The sequence below is a fragment of the Chrysochloris asiatica genome, unplaced genomic scaffold (assembly GCF_000296735.1).
Source record: "Chrysochloris asiatica unplaced genomic scaffold, ChrAsi1.0 scaffold00125, whole genome shotgun sequence".
Taxonomy (NCBI): Eukaryota; Metazoa; Chordata; class Mammalia; order Afrosoricida; family Chrysochloridae; genus Chrysochloris; species Chrysochloris asiatica.
The window spans coordinates 9,112,607-9,126,260 of NW_006408643.1; the positions used below are offsets into that span (position 1 = coordinate 9,112,607).

The 13,654-nt window shown below is 43.0% G+C and overlaps 1 protein-coding gene across 1 annotated transcript in view; it reads left to right on the forward strand.

Annotated features, from left to right (window-relative positions):
• LOC102813457 (zinc finger protein 726-like) overlaps nt 1–3,776 on the forward strand; it is a 13,258-nt gene extending 9,482 nt beyond the window's left edge. The window contains exons 3-5 of the mRNA XM_006869076.1: nt 2,734–3,028; nt 3,128–3,276; nt 3,355–3,776. Of these exons, the coding sequence (XP_006869138.1) occupies nt 2,734–3,028; nt 3,128–3,276; nt 3,355–3,776 (866 nt within the window). The remainder of the gene's footprint in view (nt 1–2,733; nt 3,029–3,127; nt 3,277–3,354) is intronic.
• Nucleotides 3,777–13,654: the final 9,878 nt, after the last annotated feature.

Below are 13,654 nucleotides of genomic sequence, written 5' to 3' on the forward strand. Positions count from 1 at the left end.
GACATTGTTTCGTTCTGCTGTGCATGGGGTCATTATGAGTCGGTTCCGACTCGATGGCACCTGACAACAACAACAACATGTTAAAATGTTATTTCTCTTCTGCGTAAAGATTTGAGATCCTAAATTTTATTCTTAGAGTGAAAATGGTCAGTTTTTCTGGTTTAGGACTTCATTAGTGTTCTGTTGTATATATTATCGGTTTGGCATTCTTTTTCTGCCAAGAAACTCACAACTGTTTATTAGGGTACCTGTCTGGAGGTCTTGACAATTAGAAATTTATTTCTGTGCACATGATTTCCTTTCTTGTTGCATTCCCTATCAGCCACACTACGTTTTCTCCATTTGACACTAGGAAAGAGCTCAGGAACTCATGGGACTTAATCTGGAGCTATTATTTTGGGGCCAAAGAGAGTCAAGAATCCTTGGAAGGCTCAGGCGTAATATAATTACATTCAAAGAAATCAGCTTGAAAACATGTCTTTTACTTTGGGAGATGACTTTTTAAAATTTTCCTCTGTTCTCTCACGCCTTCTGTTTGTGGAAAAAGCCTTCCCCGTTTCCCCTTTACCGTTACACATGCATTATTGTCTACACTCGAGTCTAGTCCCATCCTTACCACTCCTCGTGGTTCATCTCCAAGTGAGCTTCTTACACTTTGACTTTTACCAAACTGCTGAAATAACCACATGCCTCAGGCTTTGTTTCCTCAGAGTTACTTGCTCCTCTTCAAAGTTCCTTCTGTTTTGTTTTATATTATGAAACTCCACTTGAATTTATTGGTTCAGTCTCTCAACAGAGTAATAATGTACCAAAGTTGTCCAGTGAACATATTCGGATGCAGCTGAAGAATGGCTGTTGGTCATCGATCTTGAGAGAAATTTTTGAATTCCATAGCGGTGAAGATCATCACAACAAACAGGAAACGTATTTGAGGTATCATACCCCCGGCATTAAACAGTACGTCTGTTTCACCGTACCAGGATACTCTGTGTGTATTGGAGGTATCATACCCCTGGCATTAAACAGTACGTCTGTTTCACCGTACCAGGATACTTTGTGTGTGTGTGTGTGTGTCCGCATGTGCGTTTATAAACCCAGCTGTGCATGAATGTATTACCTAATTTTCTCAACTTAGCATTTCAATAAATATGAATCATGCATTAAGTATTTGAGACATATTTCACTTATACGCAATATCAGACATCCTCCATTAGTGCAATATGAGTGGCCATAATGCTACCACTCTTGGAGAAATGATTTATAGCCTGTGTAACATGATCCAAGTCACGTCAGAAATTACAAAATCAATATATGTGGTAATTTTGAAGTGTTTGACCTACAATTCTAACATAATACTCCCTATTTTTAACAGAAAATATATGGTCGACAGCTTCCATGCAAGTAAAGAAGTTGAAATAAAGAAATACAAAGAAGGTGATCAATGCTGGGTTACACACCGTCCCTTACTGAAAGAAACTCTTGCTGGAGTATATCATTCTGAGTTTTGTGAAGGTGGTGATCACACATTCAAAAATTCCGTCAGAGCTCACACTGGATACAAACCATGCCAAAGTAAAGAACTCGGTGGAACCTGCAATTGTTCCTCTTACCCAAAACCTCACTCCAAATCAGTTATTGGACAGGAAGTTTGTAAGTTTCAGGACCGTGGAAAACCGTGTAGCTATTCCTCACCTGTCATTAAACATGTAAGAACTCACAGTTCAGAGAGTCTGTATGTAGGTAAAGAATGTTCAAAAGCCTGTAGAGACTGCTCATCCTTCACTGAACATACAAGAAGTCACAGTGGAGAGAGGCCTTATGAATGTAAGGAGTATGGGAAAACTTCCAGTCACTCCTCAACACTATGTGGTCCTATAGGATGTCACAGTGGAGAGAAGCCGCATGAATGTAAGGAACGTCTTAAAACTTCCAGCTGGTCCTCACACCTCACTGCACATAAAAGAACACACAGTGGAGAGAGTCCTTATGAAAGTAAGAAATGTGGAACAGTCTTTACATTTTCCTCAGTAATAACTAAGCATATAGGATCTCACAGTGGAGAGAAGCCTTATGAATGTCAGGAATGTGGGAAAGCTTTCACTCACTCGTCAACCCTCAGTGCACATGTAAGATCTCACAGTGGAGAGAAGCCTTATAAATGTAATGAATGTGGGAAAGCCTTTAGTCAGTCCTCAATCCTAACTCGACACCTAAGATCTCACAGTGGAGAGAAGCCTTTTAAATGTCAGGAATGTGATAAAGCCTTTAGTAGATCATCATACCTCAGTATACATAAAAGAATACACAGTGGAGAGAAGCCCTATAAATGCAAGGAATGTGGAAAAGGCTTTTATGAGTCCTCAATCCTAACTCAACATATAAGATCTCACAGTGGAGAGAAGCCTTATAAATGTCAGGAATGTGATAAAGCCTTTAGTCGGTCCTCATACCTTAGTGCACATAAAAGAACTCACAGTGGACAGAAACCTTACAAATGTAATGAATGTGGGAAAGCCTTCACTCAATCCTCAACCCTCAGGGTACATAAAAGAATGCACAGTGGAGAGAAGCCCTATAAATGTAAGGAATGTGGGAAAGCCTTTAGTCAGTCCTCAGTACTTAAGAAACATATCAGATGTCACAGTGGAGTGAGGCGTTATGAATGTAAGAAATGTGGGAAAGTCTTCAGTCATCCCTCAGCCTTCAGTTCACATAGAAGATGTCACTATGCAGAGCAGCGTTATAAATGCAAGGAATGTGGCAAAGCCTTCAGTCAGGCATCAAGTCTGACTAAACATATAAGATGCCACAGTGGAGAGAAGCCATACGAATGTAAGGAATGTGGCAAAGCATTTAGTCTGTCCTGGAACCTCATAGTACATAAAAGAAAACACAGTGGAGAGAGGCCTTATCAATGTAAGGAATGTGGGAAAGCCTTTAGCGACTGCTCAACCCTCACTAAGCATAGACGAACTCATAGTTGGGAGAAGCCTTACAAATGTGAGGAATGTCATAAAGCTTTCAGCCGGTCCTCATACCTCAGTGTACATAAAAGAATGCACAGTGGCCTGAAACCTTATAAATGTAATGAATGTGGGAAAGCCTTCACTCAATCTTCAACCCTCAGGGTACACAAAAGAACACACAGTGGAGAGAAGCCCTATAAATGTAAAGAATGTGGGAAAGCCTTCCATCAGTCCTCAGTACTTACAAAGCATGTGAAGTGTCACAGTGGAGACAGGCTTTATGAATGTAAGCAGTGTGGGAAAACCTTCAGTTACTTCACAGCCTTTCGGGCACATAGAAGATCTCACTGTGGAGAGAAGCAGCATAAATGCAAAGAGTGTGGCAAAGCCTTCAGTCAGTCCTCAAGTCTGAGTAAACATGTACGAAGTCACAGTGGACAGAAGCCATACGAATGTAAGGAATGCGGCAAAGGTTTTGGCCAGTCCTCACACCTCACTATACATGAAAGAACACACAGTGGAGAGAGGCCTTATCAATGTAAGGAGTGTGGGAAAGCCTATACTGACCACTCAACCCTCATTAAACATTTAAGAACGCACAGTGGGGACAGGCCTTATAAATGTCAGCAATGCGGTAAAGCTTTCAGTTGGTCCTCGAACCTCAGTGCACATATAAGATCTCACAGTGGAGAGAAGCCGTACAAATGTGAGGAATGTGGTAAAACCTTTAGTCGGTCCTCACACCTCACTGTACATAAAAGAACCCATAGTGGTAACGTGGTAAAGCCTTTGCTCAATCTTCACCCTTAAGTACACATATGAGATCTGATATTGGAGCGAAACCTCATGAATGTAAGGAATGTGTAAAGTCTTCACTCAGTGCTCATCCCTCATTGTACATAAAACATCTCAGCGTGAGACAACTGTAAATGGTGAGACTGAGTATCTACACACATGTTGCAATGGAGAGCAGCATTATGAATGTAAGGAATGTGGGAAAGCATTCAGTCTGTCCTTAGGACTCACTTTACATAAAAGAACACAGTGGAAAGAAGCCTTATAAATGGGAAATCTAGAATGACTAAACGTACAAGACACCACAGTGCAGAACAGTCTTAGGAATTGAAGGGATGTTGTAAAACTTTAGTCAGTTCACATACCTTTGTTGTGTGCCATCAAGTCGGTTCCAATCCATAGCGACCCTGGATAGGGTTTCCAAGGAGCAGCTGGTAAGCTTCAACCGCCGACCTGCATAGTCCATGAAAGAATACAGTGGAGAGAAGCTCTGTGAATGTGGAAAAGCCTTTGCTCAACCCTCAACCTGTGCACATCTGGGGTCTCACAGTAGAGTGAGGCCTCATGACTGCATGTAAGGAATGTTGTAAAGCTTCTAGTCATTCCTCATACGTCACTGGAAATACAAGAGCTCACAGTGGAGGGAAGCTTTATACAAGTAAGGATTTAGGGGAAAACTTTTCTCTGGCCTCAATGCACATACAAGATTTTACAGTGAAAACAGACCTTCTGAGTATAAGAGATGTGGAAGAGTCTTTAGTCGTCCCTCAAGCCTAATTGCCCAAGGAGGAGTTTTCAGTGCAGACAAACCTTGTGTATATAAGGGATGTGGGAAAGTCTGCAGTCAGCCCTGACAATTCACTGCACACAATGGAGAGGAGCCGGATTATACACAGAGTGAAGGATGGAACGTGCGCCCCCCCTCAGGTGGCAAGGTACTCAACATACGACAGAGTGCTGCCTCCTCAAACTAAAATTAACCATAATGATGTGAGTGGAGGGAGCTCAAATAAAAATGTGGAGAAACAGCGGCAAACATCTATTCAAAATAAGAACGTGAAATCTACAAATTATGAATCTAGAATATTGGAAATTGTCAAAAATGCGATGGAACACATAAAGAATGACAGCCTGGGCATTAGTCATCTGAAATGGACTGGTGTTGGCCATCTTGAATCTGACAATGATATGGTTTACTATGCCAGGAACAACACATTCGAGAGTCAAAAAGAACATTTCAAGATCTGTGACAGGACAGTACCCATTTACCTACACGGAAGACCAGTGAATAAAACTATTATTCGAATCCATGAGCCAATCACTAAAGCCAGTGATGGATGATACCTTTGAAGAATTCAGCAAACTTCTTCAATCTGCAATTGATCAAACGTGCAATCAACATGCATTGATAATTACTAGTGATTGAATGTGAAAGCTAGAAACGATACGGAAGGATCAGAAGTTGGAAAGCAGCCTTGGTGATAGAAGTGATGCTGGAGATTGCATGAGACAACTTAACGTGAACTTTACTCTTTACACATGGACTGCACCCATTGGCATCCACAGGAACCTGACTACATCTGTTGTAAAAGACTAGAATCAACTGTCACTGTCCTCCTCCTGGGAACCATTGGTCTTGTCAAGAAGACCTGTTGTATTCAAATAGTCTATAGGCCACTGAGCCACTGCACCTCTCGAGTAAGACTCATAGTATCACTTTGGTGAATGTTGTTGTTGTTGTTAAGTGTCGTTGAGTCGGTTCCGACCCATAGCGACCCTGTACAGGGTTTCCGAAGCTGTAAATCTTTACGGGAGCAGAAAGCCTCATCTTTCTCCCACGGAGCAGCTGGTAGTTTCGAACTGCTGTCCTTAAGGTTCGCATCCCGATTCGTAACCACTACGCTATGAATGTAGTTGCCCAAATTCATCTCCAAGCAAAGAGATGCCTGCTTGTGTCTTTGTGGTTTGTGAAATGGCTAGTTGTTGTTGTTGTTGTTAGGTGCCATCAAGTCGGAACTGACTCATAGCGACCCCATGCACAGCAGAACCAAACACTGCCCGATCCTGGGCCAACCTCACTACCGCTGCCACCCTTGACGCCATCATGCTGCTACCTGGCCGATCCATCTCATTGGGGGTCTTCCTCTTTTTCTCTGACCTTCCATCTTACCAAGCATGATATCCTTCTCTAGCGACTGTTTCCTCCTGACAATATGTCCAAAGTATGAGAGACAAAGTTTGGCCATCCTGGGCCTCTAAGGAGAGCTCTGGCTGCACTTCTTCCAAAACGGATCTATTGGTATGAAATAGCTAGAGGGGAGGTATATTTTGGTTCCCATTGGAGAATATGTATGCTTTAGCATTCTCTTCGTCTCCCCTCAGACCCATCCTGGACTGTGAAAACAGGGATTTGATAAAGTAAAGGTCAAGATGGGGTCTAGTCATCTCTTCCCATATGACAGTAGAACTGTTGGGGAGGGCTCTGACAATCACTGCACTATTGGCCTCCTTATAGGGAAGCCATTAGTTGATATTTACATATGTACAAAATCTGCTGGCAGGTTTTTTGTTTTTGTTTTTAAATAGGTCATTAATTTATTATGAATACACAATTTGGAAAGAATTTGAAAGCCGATTGTTCCCTTTAGGGGCAGTAATATCCATAGGTTTCTGTTACCGCTATTATTATGCTTAGCTAACAATGTTGTTGTTGTTGTTAAGTGCCGTAGAGTCGGTCCGACCCATAGCCACCCTGTACAGGGTTTCCGAGGGTGTAAATCTTTACGGGAGTAGAAAGCCTCATCTTTCTCCAATAGTTTTCCAGTAATAATTCTAAAGTCAGCTATGGCTCAACTCACCTCTGAATTACCAACTCCTAATTTAGTGTTATTGTAGTACTAGTAATGAAATATTTGATCTCTCACATTAGATAGCAAAACCTAACAAGCCTGTACAAGGTACACTACTCTTCAATTAAAAATTAGCTGCTTGTAACATCTTGTGCCCTTTGGTAACTCAAACATTTAAACAATTTTCTCATGGAGGCACCAGCACGTGTTGTTAAAGGGGGTAGGGGAGACCTCTAATAGATACCTGTCCCTACCCTGGGAGCTTGGAGTCGTCTTGCCTTGAGACAGAGGAGGGACTATTAGACTTTTCCTGCCTATTTCAAGCCTAGCCCATGGAAACGTGACTATATTTGTATGGCACCCTTAACCAGACGTATTTTATTCCATCAGCCAGTTCTTGGCTGCAGTGTTCCATGGTTGAAGGGCCTGTAATCTCAACAACTGGTGGTGGCTGTGTGCTGTGAGGTCTGTTCCGACTCATCGTGACCCCCTGTATGGGGTTTATGGGAGCAGAAAGCCTCATCTTTCTCCTGTGGAACAGCTGGTAGTTTTGAACTGCTGACCCTTAGGTTCACAGCCTGACTCGTAACCACTAGTACGGTGGTTCTGAAGCTCTAAAACCCTTTTTAAGGTTCTCACGGTTTGGGACACATTAAAACCTTCTTCTGTTGTGCTCAAACTTAGAGCTTATTTTGAGAGGCACATCCCTTATACTGCAGTAGCACTGCCCAGCGCATCCCTGAAAAACCGAGACACGTTCCCCGGCTGCTGGGAGTGATGGTTGTTGATTACTTTCTTGAAATTCCTTTCTAGGAACTGCCCTCAGTGGAAGAGACCTGCCGTACTTCTACTCAGGGCCCCTGGAGGACAGGGTTTCCAGTGGCAGGGAATAAAAGTCATCCCAGTTCAGAGGGTCCAGCAGCTGCTGGCAGGCTTTCGTAGGAGCTCTACAGTGGCCCGGGTTTGAAGAGGTGCTTTAACAATTTATGAAAACACAGTCAAACCAGTGATAAAATCCCTCTCTCTGCACCTACTTGGTAGGCCCAAGAGTTTTCTCCCAGTTTGGACGCCTACTACGGCCCTGTTACCTGTTTCCCACTCTGCTGTGTGGAAGGAACGACTTGTAGAAAGAAGGTCAGAGTAGAAGGTGAAGTGTTTCCATCACCACAAAGGGCTCCATGCAAAGAATGTAAATGGTATGGAAACCTGGGAGAGCAGGCCACGTGTCTTACCATGACAAGCTGGAGGAAAGCTGGTGTTCTTTGCATTCAGAGTTCAAATCCAGAAAGTCCACCCACAGACTGCGTATTCTTGGTAGAAGCAGGTAAGCGACCTCTGAGCAGTGTGAGCCTGAGAAAAAGCATGGGACTAGAGATGCAGAAACAGGCCGGGTGTGGCATTGTAATTGGGGGTGTGGCAGGGAGAGTTCTGGAAACAAAGAAGCCAAGTGGTTGCCCTGAGCATATGGGATGGTTTACTATATCGGGTGGGCATCTAGTATCCTTCAGAGACTATCTCTGTATCTTTCTCTTGTCAAAAAGAAACCAAGAGGTGGTCAAAGAGAAAGGTGATTTGTGATCTTCTGGTTAAGTTCCGTCGAGATGATTCTGACCCACAGCGACCCTGAGTTGGGTTTCCAGGGAGCAGCTGGTGAGCTCCAGACACTGACCTTGCAGTTGGACGCATTGGCCCACAGCGCCTCCCCAGGACTCCTGTGCGCTATAATGTGCTACAAAGGGAAGTGGGGGATACCCCCACCTCACTGGTTCCTGATTCAGATTCACCCAGGATGTGGTGATGCCTGGACTCACTTCCTCTATCTGAAGTCAGTATTTAGTACAATGTATATGCTAACAGCACACAGAAAAGCCAGGATGGGGAGATGCATGAATGTTCTCTGCTCTGAATGGTAATTAATTCTGTGCTTACACCCTGTAGGGCTACCATCAGCCCTAATTCTGCCATGCCTTCATTCTGCAAACGCTTTTCTAACGCTTCATCAAATGAGGACTTAGAGGAGCATCTTGCCTGCCGGGTGGGAGGAGCTGGGAAGAGTGCCCCAGAACACAGGGAACAAAGGAAGCCAGAGAGATTGGAAGTGACTCAGTGAAAGCATCAGCTGACTAACCAGGATTAATGCTCACATATCCTGATTGAGGGTTAGCTCCCCGTGATCCCAATAGACTACCTGCCCCGCTCACTTCTGGGCCATGCTGCTGATTGCAGTCCCATATCAATAGGTTGGTTGTGGAGCTTGACAAAAATCTTCAGGATTTGGATTTCTCTGCAGTTAACTGAGGAGAGATGAGGACAGCAGTAAGAACACATGTAGGGTGCTGTGGAAGGCAGTCTTACTCTTCCCTAACCGGAGCACAACCTCACCTTTCTCCTACAGCAGTTCAGTTGACTTCAAATTAGAAGAAAACACACTTCAGGGCAGGGCAGGGCACACTTCGAAAGTGTATTGTACTCGTCTAGGCGGGGCTGATGGAAGGAAATGCAGATAGCGCTCTTGTGATACAATAGTGAATAATTGTTATCAGGACTGATTGTGAGGATTGGAAATGTAAGGGTAGACGTTTTCTAGCAAGGAGGGGAGTGATTAACTTTTCAGTCTAGGAGCGGAGGTCCCTGGGACCATCAAGGGGGAAAAGAGCAGAGAGCGGGACCCTACCCAGAGAAGCAGTGATGCCTGAGATGGAGGCAGAGACGATGACGTGGAGAGATGGAGCAGCTGGGGACTTTAGATCCAGAGAGAGGGAGAGGGGCTGTGTGCTGACAACTGGGGGGCAGGCTTGTAGGGTATGCCCTTTGGTTGGTTGATGATGTATGGAGGGGATTGTAACCATGGCAGTGAAATGATACATGATAGGATGAATGTAAGGATGAATGTAAGGCTAGTGTTCTCCCATGTAAACTATCACATAATTCACAATAAAACATTAAAAAAAATAAAGTGTATTGTACTCTAGAACTTGTGGTTGTTTTTAAGTGCCAATGAGTTGATTCTGACTCAGCAACTCTGTAAAGTGATGAACAGCTGACCTTGAAGTTCAACTAGATTGGTGTGGTTCAAACAGAATGAACCTGCAGCGCCACCCCAGGACTACCTGTGGTAGATGCTAGGAATACATCAGTGCTTGCTTGGGAACTTTCATGGTTTTGACGTAGCATCCTAATGAACAACCCTGAACACCTACAACACTTCCTTTAGGATCTCTTGATGGGAACTTCAGAATTCTAGCCAAGAAGCTTAAGGGGAAGGGGTTTCTGACAAGACAGCTGACGAGGCAGATGTACTACTACATGGACCCTCTACAAGAGAGAAAAGGAAACAGAAACATAATTCTGACACCCTGAACTTGAGAAGAAATGTACTCCATCCATTCTGGGAGGAGAGACTGAGTAGGGACGATGAAAGGGAGACCGGTGAACAGCTGGCCACACACAACTCAACCATCTTGTCAGCAGCTTTGGTAGTGGAGGGTATCCTAACAGCAGATTCACACAGGCAGCGGAAAAGGTGTGGTTTCTTTTTCCCCATGCTCCCATGCTGACCAGAAGTGTGGACAGCTCCCACCCTCATCTACGTAAGATAGAGAACTGCGACATGCTGAAGCAGACACACTCATAGACACACACAGATTTGCAAACACACAGCCCAACTCTAGGACCAGCAAATAAAAGGAAGTGAAAATCTTTGATTTCTGTGTATTCCATCTGGTGAGGTCCACCTCTCATGTTGTAAAATAAGTCTGCAATGAATAAGCTCTTGGTTTGCCAAACTACATCATGTTATCACCAGTATCATTCTGTCATGTTTTCCAAATACTGATCCTTGTTTCCAGAGTTCCCTTTCCAACACCAGTAATTATCAACGAACCCTGAATGTCTGAGCAATTTGTTTACAGGCAGTTTTTAAGTGAATCATTAATCTCTGACAGAACAGGTCCTGATGCCCACTAACATCACCCTGACTGGGTGGTCACCAATGCTGGCTACACACTGAGATGGGCAATGAACTCCCATCTGTCTGACGTAGCAGAGACAGAAACCACTGTCCAGATTTACAAGCTGGGTAACCCTTAGTCCAGGGCCATGTGCATGACCACGGTGTCTTTGGCTGTCTGTCAGGGGGGTGGGAAGGGGGAAGCAAGAGGCCCTGTTAGTGTCTGGACATCTGACCTCTTTTCCAACAGCTTGAGACAAGTCCTGGATGAGCTTGGCCACCTCAAAGTCTCCACACTATCAGGCTGATTCTAGCACAAAGGTTTGAGGTTGGAATGTACTCATGAGGCAGAAACGATGTGACAGGAACTTCTCTCATACACCTGAGGACTACTACAATTCAAGTGTAGTAACAACAGCAACAACAGTAGCCCTCACTGTGAAACCTACAAGGATTCTCATTGTGGAGATCAAGACTTTAGGAGGCAGAGTTCAGATGCTGAGGGAACCTGTTTTATTCACACCTGCACATTCAATGAAGTTACATACTGAGTAGCAAGAGATCAGACAGCAAGGGAATCTCAAAAATTGTATTAAACTTTCCTTGGTTCTGACTTTGGTAAGGGAAACTTAAGACAGTAAGATGGGACAACAAAGATACTGGTAATGTTTTCATGAATTGTGTCCTATCTCCTAAATATTTCCTGCCACAAACTTCCCAGCAGAAAGCCTCATATCTCCCACGAACAGCTAGTAGTTTCGAACTGCTGACCTTAAGGTTAGCAGCCCAATTCATAACCACTACGCTACCAAAGCTCCTTTAAAAAAAAAAAAAAAAAGATTAATACAATTATGTCAATGGATGCTGAAAAGTCACTTGGAATAATTGAGCAGAATAATCTATAAAAATGCTAAGTAAACTAGCTCAAAGGTTGGCAGACTACAAGTGCTAGCAATGAACATTATTCTGTTGTTAAGTGCCGTCAAGTTGGTTCTGACCCACAGTGGCCCTGTATAGGGTTTCCAAGGAGCGACTGGTGAGTTTGAACTGACGACCTTGCAGTTCACACAGCTTTATAGTTTGGTGCATTAACCCACAGTGCCACACCAGGACTCCAAACATTACTCTAAATAGTAAAAAAGAAAACCTTTCATTCAGTTAAGAAAAGAGGTTGTATCTTTCACCAGTTATAATCCTCAGTTTTGAAGTTTCTAGAAAGTAGAGCAAGAGGTTAAAATCAAACTAAATACTCATTAAACATACAGCAAATATATTCAGTTGTCATGATTATATATCTAAAAGAAAAACAAAACTTCTAGTCAAACTAAGAAAAGAAAAATCCTGCTTGTATGATAATATGGTTGGGTAAAATGACCCTATATATGGCAAACACAGATCCATTCATTCAAAAAACATTTTTTTTTTTGGAAAATCATATCACGTTTTATTTTTTCCATTGATATCGATGGCAATTTTGTCTTAGGTAATTTTTTTCCTTATTCGAGATCTCTTTTCTTTCCATACAAAGGTACGGATCAGTCTATCTCTTTATAGAATGACTTTGGAATCTGAATGGTGATCATATTACATTTGTAGATTGCTTTCAGTAGTGTTGACATTTTCACAATGCTAAGTATTCCTGTCCATGAACATGGTACACCCATCCATTTGTGTAGGTCCCTTTTGTTTCTGTAGTACTTAACAACAGCAGCAACTTTCACTCCTTGCTGGACTTCAGCTACAGTTTCTTCATTTATCAAGGGTAATAGTATATTCTCTCTGGGCACATTTTTGAAGACTTCCCAACTACTACAAAACTGTAACCTCCATCTACAAACTGTTGTTTAAGATAGGGCAACATTCATGTAAACTTGCTATGAAGTTGAATGATTCATGAGGCATTACTCTCTGGTTTTATTAACAATGTGGAACTAGCCTTGATGCCACATCTCAAGATAGTTAGAAAACCAAAAGGGAAGAACTCGCTCAGCATTTATCAAGTGGAGGGACCTGGAGAAAAAAGTCAAGCCTTGACTTACATTATTAAAGGATTCTCTGGGCAAAATTATTGAACCATGCAGAAAACATCAAACGAATATGGAAGGAATATAGAGTCACTGTACTGAAAGGAAATGGTCAATGTTCAACCATTTCAAGAGGTGTCATATGACCAAGAGCCAATGACACTGAAAGGAAGAAGTCCAATATGCATTGAAGTCATTGGCAAAGAACAAGAAATAAGAAATTGATGGAAAACAAATTGAAATCTTTGAACAAACTGATGAAGCACTGGAGGCACTGACTCATCTATGCCAAGAAATTTGGAGGAAAACTACCTGGCCAACTGACTGAAAGAGATACGTATTTGTGCCCATTCCAAAGAGAAGCGATCCAATGAAATGCGAAAATCACTGCACAGTATCACTGATAGCCCATGCAAGCAAAGTTTTACTAAAGGTAATACAGAAACAGCTGCAACCATACATCGATAAAAAGCTTCCAGAGGTTCAAGCCGGATTCAGAAGAGGATGTGGCACAAGGGATATCATTTCTGATGTCAGATAGATCTTGGCTGAAACAGAGATTTCTTGTTCTTGTTAGGTGCCATAAGGTCGGTACCAACTCATAGCAACCTATGCACAGCAGAATGAAACACTGCCTGATCCTGGGCCAACCTCACCATCACTGCCATGCTTGAGCCCATTGATGCTGCCACCTTGCCAATCCGTCTCACTGGGGTTCTTCCTCTTTTTCTGACCCTCCACCCTACCAAACATGATATCTTTCTCCAGCAACTGGTCCCTCCTGAAAATATGAACAAAGGATGAGAGATGAAGTTTGGCCATCCTGGCCTCCAAGGAGCACTCTGGCTGCACTTCTTCCAACACAGATCTGTTAGTTCATTTGGCAGCCCATGGCACGTTCAATATTCTCCTCCAACACCATAACTCAAAAGCACCAATTCTTCTATGGTCTTCCTTATTCACTGTCCAGCTTTCGCATGCATGTTTACCAGAAAGATATATACCTGTGCATTATTGACTACACAAAGGCTTTTGATTGTGTGAATCATGACAAGCTATGGACAACATTGC